This window comes from Gopherus evgoodei, chromosome 7, assembly GCF_007399415.2.
Source record: "Gopherus evgoodei ecotype Sinaloan lineage chromosome 7, rGopEvg1_v1.p, whole genome shotgun sequence".
NCBI classification, from domain to species: Eukaryota; Metazoa; Chordata; order Testudines; family Testudinidae; genus Gopherus; species Gopherus evgoodei.
This window is the reverse complement of record NC_044328.1, coordinates 105,923,342-105,941,668: the sequence shown is the minus strand read 5'-3', so window position 1 is coordinate 105,941,668 and position 18,327 is coordinate 105,923,342. Positions and strand designations below refer to the sequence as shown.

Sequence of the window (18,327 nt, the reverse complement as noted above, 5' to 3'; positions counted from 1 at the left end):
TGTACCTTTTTTCAATATAAATCACTGTGTACATATATGGTTGGGGCTTGCTGCATACTGTGTGGCATTCTTGGAGGCTATCCCTTGGTCCTTTGTTTTGGTGTTGAGTTGTGTATATTCTGGGATTGTTCTCGCTGCACATTGCTGGATGCATAGTGGAAGCCAGTAACATTCTGGGGCTTGGGTTCAAATTTTAAAAAATCTCATGATTCTGCTCTCTCCGTCCCATGCTTCCTCTCTTTCTGGGTGGGCTGGCACCATTTTCAGTTTGCTGTCAGCGAGCATGGAACCAATAATCCTCCGCTCCACTATTCTGGCAACTGCAAATACTCAGAGGCTGTTTGGGCTGCATTTTAGCTCTCTGAGCAGGGTGGTTTCATTTTGGACTTGGCCTGCTGCATCACCAAGCAGATGATGTGGCTGCAGCAGTGGGTCCTCCAGCTGCAGCAGCTTCAGGAGCAGCAGACAGAGGAAGATGAGGATGACACCAAGCCACTGCTACTACTGGAGCTATTTCTGGGCTTGGGAAACCAGCTTGTTCTCCAAACCTGGGATGACCAGCAGTGACGAAGGCAGCCTATTTTGAAATCTGTGTTGAAGTAGCCTTAGAGTTGTAATGGCAGCATACCAACATGCTGTGCCTCATATCTGTTGAGAAGCAGGTCGCCAATGCCATTGAAAGCTGGCCACTAACAAATGTTATTGATCTGTAACCAGCCTATTAGGTGTAGGGAGACTGACTGTTGATGCAATTATTATGCAGATGTGTGATGCCTGTTGCACCAGGTTTTAAAGCTTGGTAATGCTCAGGACACTGATGGCTTTGCATGCTTGGGTTTCCATACTGTATTGGAGCAGTTGATGAGACCTGTGTGCCTATTATTTGCCCTCTATACCAGAGCTCAGAGTTTATAAACAGAAAGGAGTATTTCTGCCTGGTGCTCTAGGCCTGGTGTGGCAGGCTTATTAACATAAATACAGGGTAGTCTGGAAGGGTCCACAGTACCAGGATCTTTCAGAATGCAGTTAAGTTTACCTTAATGGAGGAAGGGCAGTTTGCATCCAAGCTCACTATGGATATTAATGGTGTGGAGATGGCTTCAGCTATCCGGGGAGAGACCCAGCGTATTCTCTATTTTCCTGGTTAATGAAACCATTCACAGGTCACTTGTACTGAAGGAAGTAACCGTTTAACTATTACGTCAGTAGTTGTGGAATGGTAGGTGGGAAGCTGCAGGAAAAAATGTGCTTAAGATTATAACTGCATGTTGTATTTTTCACTATATTTGTGAAATTAAGGGGGGAAATCTTAATGGTGGGTGGGAGGCTGGCTTAGCAGCTTGTTCTGCTGTTTGAGCAGCCAGCAAGGCATGCAATAGAAAATGGGAACAGACTGAACAATACTGTCAGGGATACCTATTGCTCTTACTTTGAATCTGAGGCCTGAAAATGTGCAGCAACCTGGGGGGCAGGAGGGAATGAATTGTGAGCACTGCAGTTTCTTTTATGGGTGGTAGAAGTGGCACATTGTGCCACTCCTTATTTTATCACGTGTCTGTATCTTTATCGTCATCGTCATCTTCTAGCCTTACTTCTTTTTGTATGTGGTCAGCTCTTCGAGTCTTCCTTCTTCATTGCAGTCTCTCTGGAAGCAGTTCCTCAGAAACTCTGCAGCAAATTAAATCCTTTTGTGAAACATCCATCCATCTAGTTTGGGGTTTTCCAACCATTCTCTTACCCTCCACTTTCTGAGTTTAACACCCTGTTTCCTTTATATTCTTCCAATCTACTTTTTGTGTGCCCAAATCATCCTGGATTTCCTCTGCTTTTCTATAGTTGGTACCATCTTCACACTTTCCCTAATTCATTTGTTCTGAACATGATCCATCTTTATAATTCTGAGCATCCATCTTAACATTTTCATTTCCACTGTATTCAATATCTACTCTTGTCCTTTCCTCAGTGCCCAGTATTCTGAGCCATATAAAAGTGCAGGCCTAATTACTATCTTGTAGATCCTATTATTCAGTTTGAAGGGCATTCTCACTTCTCTTATCTCAGTCTATTCCTTTTCTGTTCAGCATATAAGTTTGTAGCTGAGTTGACCATTATCGTGTACTGTTGAACCTGTGTGCATGGATTTCTGTACCTCTGGTAGTAGCTTACCTTGCAGGAAGACAAATCTACAGACCAAATACTGTGTTTTATTTCTGCCTATTTTCAGACCATTTCTTTCTAGTACCTAACTCTATCTCTCTATCTTTTTCCACTTCCCCTTTACTCTCCTCCGTGAGCCTTGCATCATCTGCAGAAAGCATGCACCAGGGTCCTATTGTCTGGATTGAGCACCAACGTGAACAAACTTGGAGCTGAGCTTTGATGAACTTCAACTCTTACTAAAAACTGTTCTGTTTCTCCAAATGGGCTTCTAATTGTTGTAACAGCACCTTTGTGCTGTGCCAATACCTTTATTCCAGAAGCTAGGAATAGGTGACAGGGTATGGATCACTTAGTGATTATCTGTTCTGTTAATTCCTTCTGGGGCACCTGGCATTGGCCACTGTCAGAAGACAGGAAACTGGGCTAAATGGACCTTTGGTCTGACCCAGTGTGGCCGTTTGTATGTTCTTATGTTTATACTTTCATGAAAACCTATGAGTTACATATAGGTTTACAGATTTTCTGTGTAAAATTGATTGCTGATTCTTTATGAATGAATTTAACTATTTTTAAACAACAATTTATTATAACAGCCAAAAATAAAACTTTACTTAAACATGAAACACAATTTTAAAATGACTATAAAAAATAAACTCCAGTGTAGTGAAGGGCAGAACACAACAATAGGGAGAAGCTCCAAATAATAAGCAAGTATATGCTGTACCCCTGCCTCTGCTTATTCTTGGGCCTTCTGGTATTGAGTGTTGGGGCTCAAAGTTATCAGAGGCATTAGATGGCTTGAAAGATCTGGGTTCTCAGTTGCAATTGTTGTTACTGGCTTGACATTGGGCTGAGGAGAGGAATGGTCTCTAGGGGTAGGGCTGTGGGGGTACAGTAGGGAAACTGGATCCTGAGTCCTGAAGACATCATGTCTTTCCAGGGACTGCCCTCATTGTGTTCTGATGACTCTTGCTGTTTGTCCCCAGGATGGCCAGCAGGGTCCACAACCTCCTTGGGTTGAGTAGTGAAGTAATTGCTCAAAATACTGTCCAGCTCCTCCAAAAATGGACAGGTAATATTTCCACAGTGAGATATTTCCTGGTATCCCTGACTTTAATGTAAGCCATTGTGAACTGTTTCTTCTTTATCTGGCATTGGTCAGCATCCTGTTTATGACCCCTCATGGAGATCTGCTCAGCAATGTCCACAAAAATATCTCATTCCAGTGTCTGCCCACAAGAGTTTGCTGCACTGATGGGTTGAGATCAATGGTCTCAACACACTCCAAATGGCTGCTTGAGGCATATTATAAGGCTTCTGGAGCGATAGTCTAATAGGAATGGTGTGGACAAATAGCTTAATTAGTTTTAAGAGCAAGCTGGACAAATTTATGAGTGCGATTGTATGGTGGGGCGGGCTCAACTGCCCTGGGACTCATTTTTGGTTTATGTCTTATGTTCCCAGGTTCTTGTCATTAATGTTCTAGCCTGTTTTCAGGGACTATAACAAGTTTTTATGGGGTTATTTTAAATATATTACCCATATTTGATTTTATACTGTATTTAAATGTTAAACTTCCTACTTATTATTTGCTATATTTTTAGCATCAGCATTTACTGCTACTGTGATAATTTTATAAGGAAATGTCCATCTAGGTTGGTGAAATGAAGCAAGAACTAGTTGATCTGCAACCCAAACTGGAGGCGGCTAAAGTGGATAATGCAAATATGATGAAGGTAGAGTTAAGCAAATATATTGTTCAGTGATGAAATACATAATTTGAGTTATTTGTAATGACTAAATGATTATTTTAATTAGCAACTATTGTGTTGATAGGGTGGGGTTTCCAGGAAATCTGGTGAAGTAGGGCTTCCCATTAGAGGCTCCTCCTGATAAAGCTCTATGAAGGCCCAGTAGAATGTAAAGCTGTCTCCCGTAATGGTGTCCCATAATGGTAATTACTGCGGTGGCTGGTGTCCACATTACCTTCCTTCTGTTGGCGGTGTGCATCCTCACCAGGAGCACTTCCACCGATTGAAAAAGGGCAGTGTGGGGGGCTGAGTGCCAGGGCTCTCAGCTCCATGCAGCTCCCTGCTGGGAGCCCAGCTGCCACCCAGGCTTCTTGCCTCCCTGCTTCTAGTCAGGAGTTTGTGTGGGGGGAGAGGCTGCTGCCCAGGCTTCTTGCCTTCCCACTCCCAGCCAGGAGGAGAGGGCAGCCACCTGGGCTTCTTGCCTCCCCGTTTCCAGCCAGGAGCAGGGGAGAAGCTGCCCAAGACTTGTCACCTCCAGCAGGGAGATCCATGCCTGGAGTCCAGTCAGCTGCCATGCTCCCAGTGAGAAATGGGGAACTGGGACCCCAGGGGGGAGGGGCATCAGGGCTCCTAGTGGAGAGTGGGGAGTCCAGATGGGAGCCTGGGTTGCAATCTGCCTTGGAGAGGACCTAGTAGCAGCCTGGCTTGAGAGACGGATTTCTTGTTAATTTCACAACTTCAGTGGAAGAGAGTGACAGCTAACAGCCAGTGTAAGGAATGCAGTGTCTATACAGACACTGTGTCACCTTAACTACACTGACATAAGCCCTACGCCTCTCATGGAGGTGGAGTTATGATGTTGGTGTAGTAAGGCACGTATATCGGCGGGATATGTAGTGTAGACATTAACATAGTTAGGTCGACATAAGCTGCCTGTAGTGTAGACCAACTCTGTAGTGTAGACCAAGCCTAAGTAACCCTTGGAAAGCATGTAGTACAGCGTTTGTGTGAATATTACAGATCCATAATGCCACTTGCAAATCAATTAGTTTTTAATGAAGAGTGCTTACTTGTACAATATATTTGTCCATACCTCAGAATCTCAATTATTTGTGGAGGAGCTTTACAGTGAATTCCTGAAAGGGATAGTATAATTATGCTATTATATGCTGTCTGTCTTACAGGGGAGATGAGGTTAAGATACGAGCTCTGTTCTTGAAGTGCCTGTGGTTACACATTGATGCTATGTCTAAATTAAAAATGTCTGCCAGCATAGCTATGTTGGTCAGAGGTGTGATCCCTGACTGATATAACTATGCTGGCAAAAGCCCCTAATGTAGATGCAGTTTACAGGCAAAACTGCACTTTTGCTAGTATAGCTTGTTTTGCTCAATGGGGCTGGAATAAGCTATATTGACAGAAGCTCAGTTTTGCTGGTATGAACTGCATCTACGCTAGGAGCACTTTGCCAGTGTGGTATACCAGTACAGCTGTACCACCGAAGTCCTACTAGTGTAGACATGGCCTAAGGTTATAGGCTGGGGTTTTCAACAGAGCCAAAGAAAGTAAGGTTCCCAGTTCTCATTAAAATTCAGTGGATTTTGGTTGCATAACTTGCTCTTAGTAGATGTACGTGGCTGCTCTTACAATAACTGTAGTACCAAATAGAGGGACGTCTTTCTTGACATTTTTTGTCAACTTGGCTGTCACTTAAAAATGGCTTTCTAAAAATACATTCTGCCTACTCTGACAAATCTGCATTCCAGGTCAGAGACCCCAGCACCCATCAGCTTTGAGGTAACTAGTCATCACATTTATAGAATTGGGAGGGAGTCATTGCACTGAATTAAGTGATGGCCTCTTCGCTCAAAAGAAAACAAAATGGGTCTAGTCTATATTACAGACTAGGGCCTGTAAAAATCATTTTACATAACAAATCCATTTATAAGTTCCAGCTTGATGCACAAAAAAATCACTGGTAAACTCGTGGTCTTTTACACTGTAAAAGTATTGTAAAAACAGCTATTTGTAGTAACTGTAATCTTAGTGCATGTAGTGTTGGGTTTCTTGGTAGGAATTTCAAAATTCTAGGGGTATAAAGCCCTTATTTAGTACAAGTAACACCTTTTATATGTCTCAGTTCCAATTTCCAATCTAAGGCTGCTTATGTTTCTTTGATTCTGCTAGCTATTGATGTGTGTCCACAGAGGTGTTATGTTACTCCTACAAAATTCCCATTACCTACAGATCTTTTCTTTTCAGTTTGTTTTGAGGAAAAAAAATTTATACAGATTAGTGTCACATAAATTAATAATGATTCTAATTTTAACCTACTGAAAAAGACAAAGAAGTAAACCAACATTATTTTATAGATGCTCTGCCTCATAGCCCCAGACAGTTGACTGAATAAACACCATTCAGTGGCAAGTTTGGTGAATTCTGCTCATGAGTGTTTTCTTTAGATTATAGAGAAGGAGTCTGCAGAAGTGGAAGCAAAAAGTAAAACTGTGAAAATAGATGAAGAGATTGCTACGGAAAAAGCAGCAGAAGCCCAGGAACTGAAGAATGAGTGTGAGAGTGACCTGGCAGAGGCAATTCCAGCACTAGAGGCAGCACTTTCTGCACTTGACACACTTAAGGCAAGCTAAATTTTAAAAAATGACACTCTAAAGAGTTGTTTAATTTTTCTGTGTATTTCGAGTTATTTGCCAAAGAACACGTTAAGGAGAAAACAAGAGAAGGTTTGAAAAAGGTTAAAGTTCTCTGTTTTTGACATCTGGGCACAATCACAATGCACTAGATATGCTTTTATTCCTCTTCTGATTGTTAAAAAGCATACTTCTTTTTGTTGTGTGACACAGAAAGCACTTCTGAGAAAACAGGTTTCAAATATCTTCTCTGCTTGAAAGCCTGTGGGATTTTTTTGTCCCTAAACTTTCTTTATGTAACCCTTCTGCCCATTTGAGTTGGCAGCAATGAGGGCTGAGTTCAGTATTGAGGGGTTCCGTTTCAGTAACACAATACAAAACTAGATCGAGCCCCCACCAGTTACCTGGGACAATTACATACCACCCCTGGGCGCCTCTGAGAGGCAGCACTTCCCCTCTCGCAAGCAAGGAGTCTGAGTGTAGCAAAATCCTTTTAATAAAGGAGGGAAACAGTGTGGCATTATGTTGGGGAAACACCGCAAACAGGATTCATAACACAAACCATGAGCAAAAGACCTACCCCATCCCCCCAAGTAAGTTTGGCAGTATCCTTTTCCTCTCAGGGTCTTGAGTCCAGCAACCCAAAAAATCACCCAAAAGTCCAACAATCCAAAAGTCTCTGTTCCTGGTCAGTGCAGCCCCAGAGTTCAAAAGTTTATCTGCAGAGTTTTACCTCCCAGTCTGGGGGCAGAGACAACAGTGTTAAGGGGCATCTTACATGGTCCAAGGCCGACTGCCCCACCTCTCCATGGCGTTCTGCTGCAGCCTTCATTGCAAGCCACTCCACCGGCCGTCTCGTGAGCCATTCCAGCTGTCCTGCGAGCTGCTCCAGTCATCCTGCAAACTGCTCTGCTCCACCAGCTGCTTAGCAACATATTTTCAGGCCCCCACACAGCACTCAATGATGTCAGCTCTTAGTAATTTTAGCTCTTTAGTGATATCAGCTTGTAGTAGGGGAACCTCAATGCTGGTGCACCATTGTCCCAAAGTGAATTCAGCTCAGCAGCCAGTAACTAGACTCCTAATGAAATTAAAATTAGCTCTGATAATCCACAGTAGAGAGAGGAGGAGGTGTAATTGGTATTTCAGGCCCTCAAAAGGGGCCCATACCATCAAGTACAAATACCTGTTCCTAGCCCATCTCAATTCACTGGGTTTTGGAACCCATGTCCCTTGTCTAGCAAGTGCTACTTAGTTGATGGCGAGTCCCTCTGTCATAAAAGTTTCCTTGTCCTTGATTCACATAATCAGGATAACAACATTTTATTCTTCCTGCCCCAATAACAGAGAAACTGGGGATTCCACAGCAGTCAAAGTGACCATTTGGGCTCATGCTAAGCGGGGGGTGGGGGGTGCCTATGCAAACAAGATCAGCCCTTGAAGTTCTTGTCCACAACTCACCACCAGATGTCAGGGTAGAGCTCATCCTGTCTCTGCTTATATTTATCAGTACTTTCCCAAGACAGTATGTATCTCTCCCTTCTTTCCCTGGCTCCCATCTCTCTCAGCTACTAGGTTCTGTCCTTTCTTCTTTTTTCTGGTCCATCTCTGCTTTAGGTTTTCTGTATATGTGACAAATCATCACAAACTTCTTTGAGCGCCACTCTGTATATCTTTGTTTTACCATCTTTTTGGAATGAGTGGTTCTGATCATGCAAGGAGCTGTGTTCCTCCTGTTAGATGTTGAGCACCGTCAATTCCTGTTGAAGTCAATGGGAGTTGAGGTCTCTCAGGAAGTGCTCAGCATTAGGCCCTAAATTTGTTGCTTTAGGAGACCACCTGGTCATTACTACCCAAAAAAACTTGGATGAGAAGAGGAATCCTAATTAAGATCTTACAAACACATTTATACATGCTTTACTCTCACATGTAGTCCGATTCAGTTCTTTCATGGGACTAATCACATTCCTAAAGCTAAGCACAAGCATATTGGCAAGACTGGAGCTGTGTTAGGCACTACACACAATTGACATGTTAACATTGGTGTTCAATTTCTCCACGCAGCTAGGCTTAGGGATGTCCATTCAAGGAATCCATCACTTACATTTTTGTTTTAAAATTATAATATGGCTAAGAATTTTCTGGATCTTGAATTTTTCAGTCACGATTATGACTCAGTTACCAGACTTTAGAACAGTATTGTAGAGAAAATGCCTGCATGAACTGTTCAGTTGGATTTACCAAACATATGAGAGGTCTTGTATGCTACCTAGGGATAAGTACCAAAGAAATCTTTTGACCTAATCTTGGATTTTTGTATGGCTTGTTTACACTTACCAAACTTGCTCTAATTTTGATCTCTCATGTATAAGAAAAAGTTACTGTCTGGTGGTCTCTTCTTGTGTTCAGGCAATATTAACTATAGATTTTCAAATCATCCCTTCTGAAAAAAACCTATAATTATTATATTTTTTGCATGCAGTGTTAAAATTCCTTTCATTTCTGTTTTTATTCACTACATATATGCTACTTGGTCATGAGAAATTGAGAACTTTTTTTCTTTTGTTATGAATGTTGAACTTAATGTATTTTATGTATGATATACAAAACTGTAAATCAATACATTTTATTTTTAAAATGTCACTTTTGTTTTAGCCTGCTGATATAACAATTGTGAAATCAATGAAGAATCCTCCATCTGGTGTCAAACTAGTTATGGCTGCCATCTGTGTTATGAAAGATATAAAACCTGAAAGAATTACAGATCCTACAGGCATTGGAGGCAAGGTAAAATGGCAGAAAGCAAATTTCAAATAAGAATATAACTTTTCTAATATATTTGTTCATCAATAGCAGTTCTTCTCAAATAAAAAATATAGGACCCTTTAAACTAGACACACATTTGCAGCCTTCAAGAAAAACGTGGATGCAGTTTGTGTATCCACAAGGAGACAGCTTCAATTTCCAATTCACCTGCTGTGGAACTACAAAATAACTTGTGGAGTGGAGAGTTCACTGTTTTCTGCTTTCTGTGACTCCTGGTCCTGTATCTTTCCTTCTCCCTGAGAGTTGCTACTGATTTTGTAGAGACAGGGCAGTTAAGTGGACTCTTGCCTTAGCCACTACATGTGGTGAATCAGGCCAAACTCCCTTATTATATAAGAGGTACTGCCAATCATCAGAGTAAAGGGTCCCCCCCCCCCAAGTCACTATTATGATTTTTAAGTAGGGTCTGGGGAAATATTTAGTCCGACAGACTTCTCTCTCTGTGGCTGATTGCATTCTCAAGGAGATTTCATCTTCGTACCACGTGACACCATTGGATTTCTTTCCTTTCTGTCTTGGAAAAGAACGTTGCTGTAACATTAGAACATTAGGGAAGACGGAGCTTTATATTAATAACACACATGAGGAAACTAAGTGGCAAATACTTTGGATTAGTAGTATATTAAAGCTTCAAAATATAAACAGTCTGAACTAAACCCTTAAACATGCTGCGATTTGACTTTTACCAACCTTCTGTAATAAGTATGCATTCCTGTGTGTTAATTAGAGGATATTTATGAATTCATTTTGATTTCAAAAATTTAAAAGTTCTTCCCTAATTTCCATTGTAGGTTTTGGATTACTGGGGGCCTAGCAAGAAAGTTCTAGGTGACATGAATTTCTTAAAGGATCTTAGAGAATATGACAAAGATAACATTCCAGTAAGTGTTTGGTTAATGTCTTTTGAGTAATGAAATCTGCCTCCAAAAGCATATATAGAAGATATTACACCAACGGATAAATTCATACGGGGCTTTCATGGAAATAAATTGCATGGGGAAGAGGGAATTGTGTCAGCACACAACAGCTTGCAATCTCAGTTATTCTGTGGGCTTTTAGGAGCAAGTGTCATCTGAGAAGTGAATGACACTATTCAAGAAGGGTGCATGGCCAGGGCAGACTGGGAATACAGTGATTCAACTCTTCCTCTCAGTGGCTTCTACCAGTGGTGCCTCCTATGGCATTCCAGCAGGATTTAGAGTTATCCCTCAATAGGTACTCTGTAAGGGATGTCTGTACCACTACCTGCTAGCTGCTTGAGTAAAAAGTTCTGTACCTAGATTTACCCAGCTCAAAAATATGTAAGTAACATCTCCTTGTACCAGCTTTACTAAATCAGTCCGTGTATGTTTACCAGAAAAGCTGTGACAAAATCTTGGGTCTGGCATAATACATTTTATTTAGTTTTGAAAGGACTAAATATATCAGTGTTTTTTTTTATTTCGTGTAAAAAAAAAACAACAACTGTTTATCTGAAAAATAGATTAAATCTGACAGTGTGGATAACATGGTATGATTATATGCCCAGAAATGTACAAGGTGCAATAAAAAGATGTGACCTCTGCCTGCAGGGAACTTATCGTCTAAGGGCCTGATCCTTGCAAGTTGCAAGTACACCTCTTCCTCGATATAATGCTGTTCTCAGGAGACAAAAAATCTTACCGTGTTATAGGTGAAATCGCGTTATATCGAACTTGCTTTGATCTACCGGAGTGCGCAGTCCCACCCCCTGGAGCACTGCTTTACCACGTTATATCCGAATTCGTGTTATATCAGGTCGTGTTATATTGAAGTAGAGGTATACTTAATATCTTAAGATTGGGCCCAGAAGAAATTACACAGGCAATATAATTCATTCACATACTCTGGTTGAAGATCCAGTCTTCATTCAGTAGAGATAACTTTGGGGATCATCATTAAAAAGCTTTGCTGAAGTAAGTAAATTCTAAGGAAGAATATAAAAGAAGAAACGGAATGTATTTGTTTCAGAAGGAGGGGCAACTTAAAATAAGACTTGAAGAAGGACACAAAGGATGATGATCTGACTAGGAGGGAAGGTGGGTAAGAATGTAGACATTGAGAAAATTAGAGAAACAAATTAGGGCTGAACTCTGTCACAGTTACCCGTATTGAGTAATTCCTTAGTGATTTCAGTTGATCAACTTTTGGAATTGAGGTACTGTTCAGCAAGGTAAGGGTAGCAAAACTGGGCCTGAGATAAATAAAGTTTTCCTATGTCTGTAATGTTTTTATCATGTAGGTGACTGTCATGCAGAAGATTCGTTCTGAATATCTGACTAATCCTGAGTTTGATCCACCTAAGGTGGCTAAAGCATCCTCCGCAGCTGAGGGTTTGTGTAAATGGATTATGGCTATGGAAGTGTATGACAGAGTTGCTAAGGTATGTTTTGATACCATTCCTGAAAACTCCCGTTGACTTTAGTGGAAGCGACATACACGAGGACTACAAGACTAAGCTATTTATTATTTATATCTGTTAGTCTATATGGTGCCACAGGACTCTTTGCTGCTTTTACAGATCCAGACTAACATGGCTACCCCTCTGATACTATTTATTATAATTGCATTTAAACTAAAATAAAAGGTTCTTCATTGGAAAATAAATTTAGGACATATATTTTCAAATTAAATAGAGGACTGGGACTATCTGTGAAGATGAAAATAACTGTCAGATTTGATGAAGATAAGATATGTTTTACTGAAGCAGCATACAGATTAAAATAAAGTACTATAAAGTCTGTCAAAAACTATACTACTACTTTTATTTTCTGCTTATACCATAAAAGAGGATATCTAAAATTGTGATCCAGGAGGTCCATGGGGAGTGGGTTGTCTAATTAAATATTTTGAGACTCAGGGAAGGAAAAAAGGGGATAGTGAATGGAGAGAGAGAGTCCATGCAAGAGACTTTCTCTTACAGAGAAATCCAAAGAATTAAATAGTTGAGGAATCTCTGCCGTAGGGTACACACACCACTAAATAGAACAGAAATATGTTCATTCTACTAGAAAACTGTGAAAAATATTTGTATGTTCTTTTTTTCTTTGAACAATATAACCTAAATTGCCACCTGTAATTGGATATTGAAAATCAAATTATAAAACAAGTAATTTTTTTGGCCAATGGATGATACTTTGGAACAATATAGTTTTAGAGATTTTTATATTGTTCTTTTTAATTTTTAACTTAGAGAAAAAGGAGAAAAAATTCTGTCTGCTTTAATCCTTGTTTATCTCACTTCAGTAATTTTTTTTATCAATGGTACTAGCATCGCTGCTATAATAATTATAAAGGTGTCCAATGTTGGACACAAATTTATGGCAAGTATCAATACAGTATGTTTGCTGCCTCCGTAATGCAACTTCATTTATTAATTTAATACAATAAGGTTCTGAGCCAATTTAATTTTAATTTTTGATTCAAGTAATTTAGAATGAATATACATTGTTAGTTAGCTATACTTCCTAAGCTTCATTCTCAAAAAAACATAGTGCGTTTAGTATATTACACCCACCTTCCTATTCATCACTATGGCTTCTTTTCAAATATGAATATGATAAAATATTCTCTTCCTTACCTTGCAATATTGATCCAAAGTGTTACATTTAGAACTTTGTACACCAGTAAACCTATAATATATGGCTTTAGCATCCCTTCATTAATTGTAATTGAACAGGTGGTTGCTCCCAAGAAAGCTCGTCTAGGCGAGGCCCAGCAGTCCTTAGCAGAAACTATGGCATTACTGAATCAGAAGAGAACTGAACTTGCAGCAGTGGAGAATCATTTGGAAAAATTGCAACAAACCTTTGCTGAGAAAACTGAAGAAAAGGCTCGTCTAGAATTCCAGGTGGATCTGTGTGCTAAGAAACTAGAAAGAGCAGAGAAGCTGATTGGAGGACTGGGTGGAGAAAAATCAAGGTCAGATGTCAATACAAATGCTCATTCGAACATGCATCAAAAAGTAGAGACAAAACCTGAGCTTTAGTTCTCTGAGCCTTAAACTTTTGCATCCCTCTATCCTCATTTGGGGACTGAGGCAATCAGGCCCTTCAAAGATTGTCAAAAGACACAATATTGTGATATAAAAAATACTCACCAAAACACTTGAGGCAGTCTTCAAAGCAACATTCAAGTGCACAAATACAATGTTTTAATTATTTCTTTGCAATTCACCTTTAACATAAAGGGAAAACACTTCTTGTGTTGATGATGTAATCTGTTAATGCTACCAATATAGCAGTTTTAGCTTCTTTTATATGGTATCTTTGCTTATCCATAGATGGTGTAATGCTGCAAATGATCTTCAAAATACATATGATAATTTGACAGGAGATGTTCTGATATCAGCTGGAGTGATAGCTTATCTGGGTGCTTTCACTAGTGCCTTTCGACAAGCGTGTACTAAAGGCTGGAGCAAGTTGTGCAAGGTTAGAACGTTTATCTTAGGTTTAAGTAATATCTTTCATCCCAAGGGATCCCAAAATGCTTAACAATCTGTGAGCCAAATCCTGAAATTTCTAATTTTTTACTTGGTGTCTTAGTAAAAATCATATTAAAGTCAGTGGTCTAAATTTTGCTGATTTACACTTCTGTAAATCTAGAGTAATTCACTGAATGCAGTGGATGTATTCCAGGTTTACCAGCAATGATCTGATGTTGACCCATTGACTTCAGTGAGAGTTTCATGTGAGTAAAGACTAAGTAATGATTGAGAGGACTTCAGACATTGGCCTTAAATAAATAAAGGAATCACTTCATAAACTAAAATGCAGCCACATTTTGATGGATGGCACAATGCTAGCTAGTCTGTCCAATCCAACCACAAACCAAAAGAATTTTTGCATATTTAGTTATCCTGATAAAAGCCCTGTCCCCAAGTAAAGCCCTTCAAGTAAACCATTTAAATAAACCATTTTCAACACTCATAGACTCATAGACTTTGTTTGAGATGATGCTCCTTTACTGTGTTTCCAAACCTAAGTTTTGAATGGATAAACGTGAAACATTTTTAAAGTTCGTAGTGTGGATGCAAACATGTTAAGCACTGTTAAACTGTGTTACTTCCCTTTAAAACATTTTAAAAGTGGTTGCATGAAAAGGGCTTGCATACTTGCAGAATGAAATATCAAGTCACAATCTAAGTCCCTGATTCTGCAAAGGGAATTGCTCAAATGGACCCTTACTGCCATACAGCATCCCACTGATTTCAGTTGGACTCCATGGGGCTTCTGTTTGCAGTACTGGAGCGTGAAGTATGGTGGATGGCAAAGTGGAAGATAAAGGCTTAGGCTACAATCCTGCAAAGAGACCAATAGGGCTAACACAGGACCAGAATGTTCCTTTTGCAAGATCAGGGCCTTTCAACTTCCACTTTGTTGTTGGATGTTGCTAACTCTAGCTGCTCTTAGGTACTAATCCTGCAAATAGATGCACCCATTGTTCCACTGAAGTCAGTGGTGTTCCTCATAGGTGCAGAGGTCTGTGCTAGCACATATATTTGTATAGCTGGTGCTTTACGGAAAAAATTATTGCTGCACAGTACTTGCTTGTGCTTTTTTTAAAGATACAGTTGTACCATAGACTTGATTTAGGTAAGTAAGTAACGATGAAGTAATATGTGACTGACCAGCATTGGAAAAGTGCATTGCGTTAATTGGAAGTCTAAATACAGAACAAATAAACCAAAAGTTGGGAAAATTTTCTTGTAATTTAAAGATTTCCAGATAGTTCTGTTTTCCCCACTACAATGCAGTGTGTTAGTTATCATCACACAACATATTACAAAAGGATAAAATAGAATACCTTCAGAACTGGAAAAAAAAAATTGAGAAAAATCCCACAAAACTGGGGAAAGTCACCACAAAATTTCTACTAAATTGGGAAAAATTTTCCATTTTCTGCAAAAGTGAATTTTTCCCCCCATGATTTTCTCTCCTTGAACAGAAGCCAATTTTTAAAGCAAGTTGTGAATAAATTAATACTTTTAACCTAAACAGTATTTTAACAATATTTAAAGAGATAAAGAATAAAGATTTATTTTTTCTTGTAGGACAAAAATATCCCTTGTTCTGAGAACTTCTCCTTGAGTAAGACCCTTGGTGACCCAATAAAAATCAGAGCCTGGAATATTGCAGGATTACCAACAGACAACTTTTCAGTTGATAATGGTGTGATTGTTGACAACTCCAGGCGTTGGTAGGTAACAAAGAAGCTAATAATTTGCTAAAACAAACTGAGATTTCAGACTAAATGAAATTTAGTCTATTTACTAGAAACAGAAAGGTGCTGCATACTCTTCCTCTCCCAAACCCTTCAGTGAAACTTGAGGAGGCATTGTTCCTCACAGGATCAGACCCAATGTTTTCAGTGGGTAAAAGTTTTCCTTCCAGAATATTACAGATAATTTTTTCATCTTTAAATGCAGTTGTTGAATTTTATATTGTGATTAAACTTATTTCTGAATTATCCACTAGTTTCCAATGTCTTTATTGTGTACAATGACTTCACATTGCAGAACTATTGACTAATAACACAGATTGATATAAATTTGGTAATTTCTCTTCTTTGCAGTTGTAGAAACATAGAAGGCAGAAAGACATTTTTGACAACAGTTTTAATAAATATTTTTCTTGTGTGAGCCATTAAATATATAAACCATAATATAGAAAAACTGTGTCAGATTATGCACACATTTCAAGGTCCTGTTGCTACTACAGTAAGTTTCAGCTTCACCCTTTGTCATGTTATAGAGACTAGTGTATTGAATGAAATTGACTTCTGTGCAGCAGGCCAGCACAAGGATTTTTGTTATCAAAGACTGATCTAAGGCTTATTTTGAGGACTTAAGTCCCACTTAAATGCTGTGGGAACATTGGGATGGCCCTCTGCACAGGAGTGAATTTCGATCATTAAGAAAAACGTTACAAATTGCAATAATAATGTTCTGTTATTTATTCTGTTCTGGAACCTGAATTTTGCCTACAGGAAGAAAGACACTCAGATACTATTTATATCCCTTCAGTGATCCTCCACTGAAACTCAAACAGCCTACCTGTGGGATACACTAAATTTGTCTGACAGTTTTTGTGCTAAAAGCTTTTGCTTCCTTTAAAAATAAAAATATACACACCTCTACCTCAATATAACGCTGTCCCCGGAAGCCAAAAAGTCTTACCACGTTATAGGTGAAACCGCATTATATCGAACTTGATTTGATCCACCAGAGCACGCAGCCCCACCCCCTCAGAGCCCTGCTTTACCGCGTTAAATCCAAATTCGTGTTATATCAGGTGGCATTGTACTGGGGTAGAGGTATGTGTATATATATATATAGAGAGAGACTCATATCTTCGATTAGTGCAAGTGACTACAGCTCCATATTTCAAAACTTACATAAAATAAAAAATTCTAAAAAAAAATCAGAATTCCAAAGAAGTAGTACAATGAAGCTGTCAAAAAAATTCTGAATTCTGACCTTTTTTTTTTTTAAATTATAAACACCATCTTCATGGCTTTTAACAGAATTCTGATACTTCTGTTCAAATTGTGACTGTCATACTCAGCCAGTGGACATTCATCTCTTAAAATAATACAGCCATAAAGTATCATGTGTCACTTTCTTCCAGCTCGTCCATAGCAGAAATAATTTTGAATTTACAAAAAGTCATATACTGAGCAAGTTCTTTGTACTGTACATTCTAGGCCATTAATGATTGATCCCCAGGGTCAAGCCAATAAATGGATAAAGAACTCAGAGAAAGAAAACCAGTTGAGTGTTATCAAGTTCACTGATACAGACTACATGAGAACTTTGGAGAACTGCATTCAGTTTGGGACTCCACTTCTGCTAGAAAATGTTGGGGAAGAACTAGACCCATCATTGGAACCCCTGCTGCTTAGACAAACCTTTAAACAAGGTACAAGAAAATTAGTTATGAGCCCACAAATATGCAACATTAATGCTCATCTAATGATCTGTTTTATCAGCTAATATTTTTCTTCTTTCTTTGCTTTTGCTGCTTATGATCAGAGGAATGTAATTTGATAGCCTTCTTAAGCTGATTTTTACTTTTTAATAAAGTTCACAAATGTCACATTATAGATTTCTTACTTGAAAACTTCACTACACAGCGGTGATATATTTAAATGTAGTAGGTTTGACCCTGCAAAGGTTGAACTCCCATTGATGCTGAATATCTTTTTTCTAAAGTGTTATAATATGCTGTGTAATGCAAGATATTTATTTATAAAATATGTTTTAACTTAGTAGGCTGTATTTATTGCATTAAATTCTAAGTTAAGAAAAGTTATTATGGTATTTTGCAAAAGTTGCAATTTTTCATGTAAGTATTATCTTCTCAAAGTCATATGATGATGAAGAAAAGGTCTGGGTTTAAGGTGGGAATCTCCTTTTTCAAAAAATATATCCTTTCTTTTCTCAGTGATAAAAGGGGTGAAAAGTAAATATATGAGAGAAAAAGAGAGGGTAGAGGGACGTGAACACTGAATGTTCTTGTTTTGTTTTCAAAAAGAAAATTGAAACAAAAAATTCATTCAAAACTAAATGAAAAAAAATTGTTTCATGTTGAAGTTTGTCATGGCCCAGGATAGAGGACTCTGGAGATCTGTTGTTGGCGGCCCATACCCCGATTGGGGTGACGGGCATGAGTGAGTGAGTGAATTTTGTCATGGTAGAAAAGGTCTGATTTTTTTGACCAGTTCTAACTACAGTGGATCTGGGAAATCCCAAATCTCATACACGCTAGGGTTTTAGAACTGCACGGTGTGTTGTGGGCATTAATTATTGGAACCGTATTCAAAATAGGCAACAGCAGGGCTCAGCTCAGTCCGCTACTACAGAGCGCAGATGGCTGTGAATTGGTTTCTCTCCTAAGATACCTGCTGTTGGAGATAAGGATGCA

The 18,327-nt window shown here is 39.1% G+C and overlaps 1 protein-coding gene across 1 annotated transcript in view; it reads left to right on the top strand.

Annotated features, from left to right (window-relative positions):
• Positions 1-18,327, top strand: part of DNAH12 (dynein axonemal heavy chain 12) — a 167,079-nt gene that overhangs the window by 107,021 nt on the left and 41,731 nt on the right. Inside the window, 9 exon segments of the mRNA XM_030570491.1 lie at positions 3,816-3,896; positions 6,374-6,550; positions 9,215-9,346; positions 10,177-10,266; positions 11,646-11,786; positions 13,083-13,324; positions 13,686-13,833; positions 15,456-15,601; positions 17,108-17,322. Coding sequence (XP_030426351.1) covers positions 3,816-3,896; positions 6,374-6,550; positions 9,215-9,346; positions 10,177-10,266; positions 11,646-11,786; positions 13,083-13,324; positions 13,686-13,833; positions 15,456-15,601; positions 17,108-17,322 — 1,372 coding nt within the window.